At 33.0% G+C, this 3,348-nt stretch overlaps 1 protein-coding gene across 1 annotated transcript; it reads right to left on the bottom strand.

Annotated features, from left to right (window-relative positions):
- Nucleotides 1-293: 293 nt before the first annotated feature.
- On the bottom strand, nucleotides 294-2,925 carry LOTGIDRAFT_168159 (hypothetical protein; the record flags this gene model as incomplete). The annotated part of the gene is made up of 4 exons (XM_009066025.1): nucleotides 294-1,129; nucleotides 1,274-1,486; nucleotides 2,135-2,265; nucleotides 2,882-2,925. The coding sequence occupies 4 exons, from the start codon at nucleotides 2,923-2,925 to the stop codon at nucleotides 294-296; spliced, it is 1,224 nt and encodes a 407-aa protein (XP_009064273.1).
- Nucleotides 2,926-3,348: the final 423 nt, after the last annotated feature.

Genomic DNA, 3,348 nt, shown 5'->3' with positions numbered 1-3,348 from the left:
CACATTATTGGTCAAGGCATTTTTAGACTTCACTATCGCAAAGACCCTTAGGTACATTGGTGCTCAGCTTTTACGATAGTTTTAGCAAAATTGCATAAACCACAGACGTAGACTATAACTTTAAATTAAATGGTGCAAATTATTTCAATATCTGGCTTACACAAACTGCAGAAATAAACTGAAGGCGGGATACAGAGAAACGTAGTTTCAAAGTTAACTAGGTTAATTACTCAATCCAGTGTTCAAATAAAATCGTTATATTCACTATTTAGTGAATTTATGTTAATATTTTGTTAACTACAGTTTGATTTATATTTTCGAATCCATATGACTGTAGATTTCAACAGTGTTGAGACATCGCCGGACACAAGAAATCCAAATACACAACACAAAATAGCCGTACCGGTATATCCTGCCACAGTAGCTGAAAACCGATTGTCGTCTGCTGTCTTCTTTTTGCGTCTGAAACTTGACAAATTATTTTTTGGTAAACTTAAACTCTTGGTGATATATTTTATTTTCTCTCGGATTTCATCAAAAGTCAATTTTGAACATAAGCACGGACAGTTAGTATGAATTGTGGTAGAGATCCCTATTGATGATGATATGGTTGCTTCATCAGGAAACTGTGGTACATGAGACGTTCGGTCACTGCTGGTATCTTGTGTAGAAGAATTTATGTCTGAGTACGATGGCAATTTGGTTGATATTGGTATCGTTGGTGATATGCTTTCCCATGATGATTCTTCGACAGGGTAAGATGATAAAGTAGCAAATTGACTTTGAGAAACGAATGGTAAACGGCTTGTTGGTAACAAACTTTCAGTTTCTGAATACGGTTCGCTCACATAAGATGATGACGGAATGATCTGGTTGTTGGATGACGACGTGGTGGAGTCTAAAGAACTAAAAGTTGGATCAACATCAATACTTTCCAGATCGGACGTATATGGCGTAATCCTAAAAGAATCTGTTGAACTTGCTTTATCAACCGTATCAAGAGAACTGTTTACGTCGGTAAATAATGAATTTGCTTCTATTGATGTTTTCATGAGTTGTTCAGAGGTAGTTACCACCATTCCTTGACCATCAGAAGATATATCTCTACTTGGTAGTAATGTTGATGATACTGACATGAAATGAATCAACAGAGAACACAATACATGTGCATTCTTATATTACTAAAGAAGATAAATATTGCACGATAAGCCTATTGAGACAGCTATACAGAAAAGTATTCAATTATAATTTCTATTTTGAAAATATTCCTCACCTAAGGGTTTAAGTTCTCCAAATATTTCAACTTCACACAAAACAAGGCTATTGTGGATCACAGAAAGACGAATATGTTGAGCTATACAACCCTCTGGTATACGATTGACTTTAACGGTTTCTTGTGTTTTGTTGTAGTTGTAGCATTCATTGTAACAAATACCAGTTTCACAATTCACTCCACTGTATAGAACATAGTCATCTAACCAATTTACTGAAAAAGAGCGAGAAAATTTCATAAAAGTTCTCCGAAAAAAGAAAATGCTAAAAGTTTTATGTTTATAGAATTATGGAAATAAACAAACGTCAGATTTTTCGACAATACATTTTCCCGCCTACAGTTTTGCCTGTTCAGGGGCAAAAATCGCATAAAAGTGTGTTTTAATTTGTCTTGGATCAGTAAAAACATCTTGGTGAAAAACACTGGTAGATATATTTTGATTTGTTTTATGTTTGTCCTCTAAGCAACAAAATTTAATTAGATAAACACATTTAACTGCAATGTCCAAGACGTTTTGTACGGAGCCCCTAAGGCGCAATTTTCCATACTTTTATAAAACATATCGTTTTAACGAAATAATTAATTCATTTAAACGAAATAATTAATTTGTTTAAACGAAATAATATCATATATTTCGTTTAAACTACGGAGCCCCTTAGGCGCAACTTTCCGTACTTTTATTAGTTATTTCGTTTAAACGAAATAAAACGAAAAGTTATTTCGTTTAAACGAAAAAAAAGAAAAAATGTATAAAAGTACGGAAAATTGCGCCTAAGGGGCACCGTAGTTTTGAAAAAACAATCCAGTAGGATATTTTCTACAGCATCCGATTTTATGAATGTAAATAGAATATATACTTACAACAACATGTGTCTGCCCTGCTATAGACAATGACCTCAGTTATATTATACAGCTCTTGAAGATCCACTTCCCACCATTCAGTTCCATTTTCAAAAAAATCCTTATTGTGTGTACATGATCCTTTGTTGTATCTATGTGTAACGATACATATACATAATAATATGACAATGTCGTTTAAAGTCTATTTTCAACCAGTCAAAATTCCTAGATACTGGCTGAAGGTTCTAATTTTTAAATATTTCAAAACATGAATAGGGGAATGGAAGAAAGAAAACGCTCACCATCACCATAAACGTATTAGGAATGTATATTGAAATTATACCTACTCGCCATTTGTATTACCATCCACAGCCTTCCAGGAATAACCGTCTTGCGTTTGAGATTTTGGACCAAGTGAACTTTGCCTTGTTGGTTTATTCAATGCAATATTGACCTTAGTTGTATGTGAACCTGTATGTAAATATACGTACCATAAGATTGGATTGCAAGTATATCATCTTTTTAAGCGAAAATGTTTTTATTAGAACCGCGTTTTTCCACATGTAAACGCAGCAAAATAAATAATCAACATTAGAAACCTTGAGAAAATTCTAATGTTCTTTTCAGCGACAAAACGTTAAACGCAATATGAAGGACAATAATCATTACATATTTTCCTGCACGTTTACGTAGTAATGAAAAATAACCGATATGAAAAAAATACAAATTTCTCAACAAAAAAAATGAAATAAAAGTATATGGACTTACTGGTTATAACGATCAAAACTAACGAGACTGGAATTTGTTGCCATTTCCAGTTTTCCATACTGACAGTATAATCAATGTATGTCCGTTTGAATATCACATGACTTTCGTCCCGAACAAATAGATATATAGCTTACAATAGTACTGGTAGACGTGAATTTAATGGTCTTAAATAATTCTAATGTTAATAGGTAACCATAGCACCGTTTGTTTTTCGAAATTATCAGTAAATCTAAAACGTCATTACAAATACTCGTACGTACAAATATCTTAATATCTTTTAACACGTCTGAAATGATAATATAATCGGATAAGATAGCTTACCTGGCAAGGTAATATACGCCCACTGACAGCTTTGATATTGAACAAAATATTTAGCAGTACAGTAACAATCACCTTTATGAAATATTCAACCTTCAGTCATACACTTCTTTTAAACTCTTTAGGGCGATACTGAATAATATTGAGTA

The sequence above is a fragment of the Lottia gigantea genome (assembly GCF_000327385.1).
Source record: "Lottia gigantea unplaced genomic scaffold LOTGIsca_72, whole genome shotgun sequence".
NCBI classification, from domain to species: Eukaryota; Metazoa; Mollusca; class Gastropoda; family Lottiidae; genus Lottia; species Lottia gigantea.
This window is presented reverse-complemented; position numbering and strand designations above follow the sequence as displayed.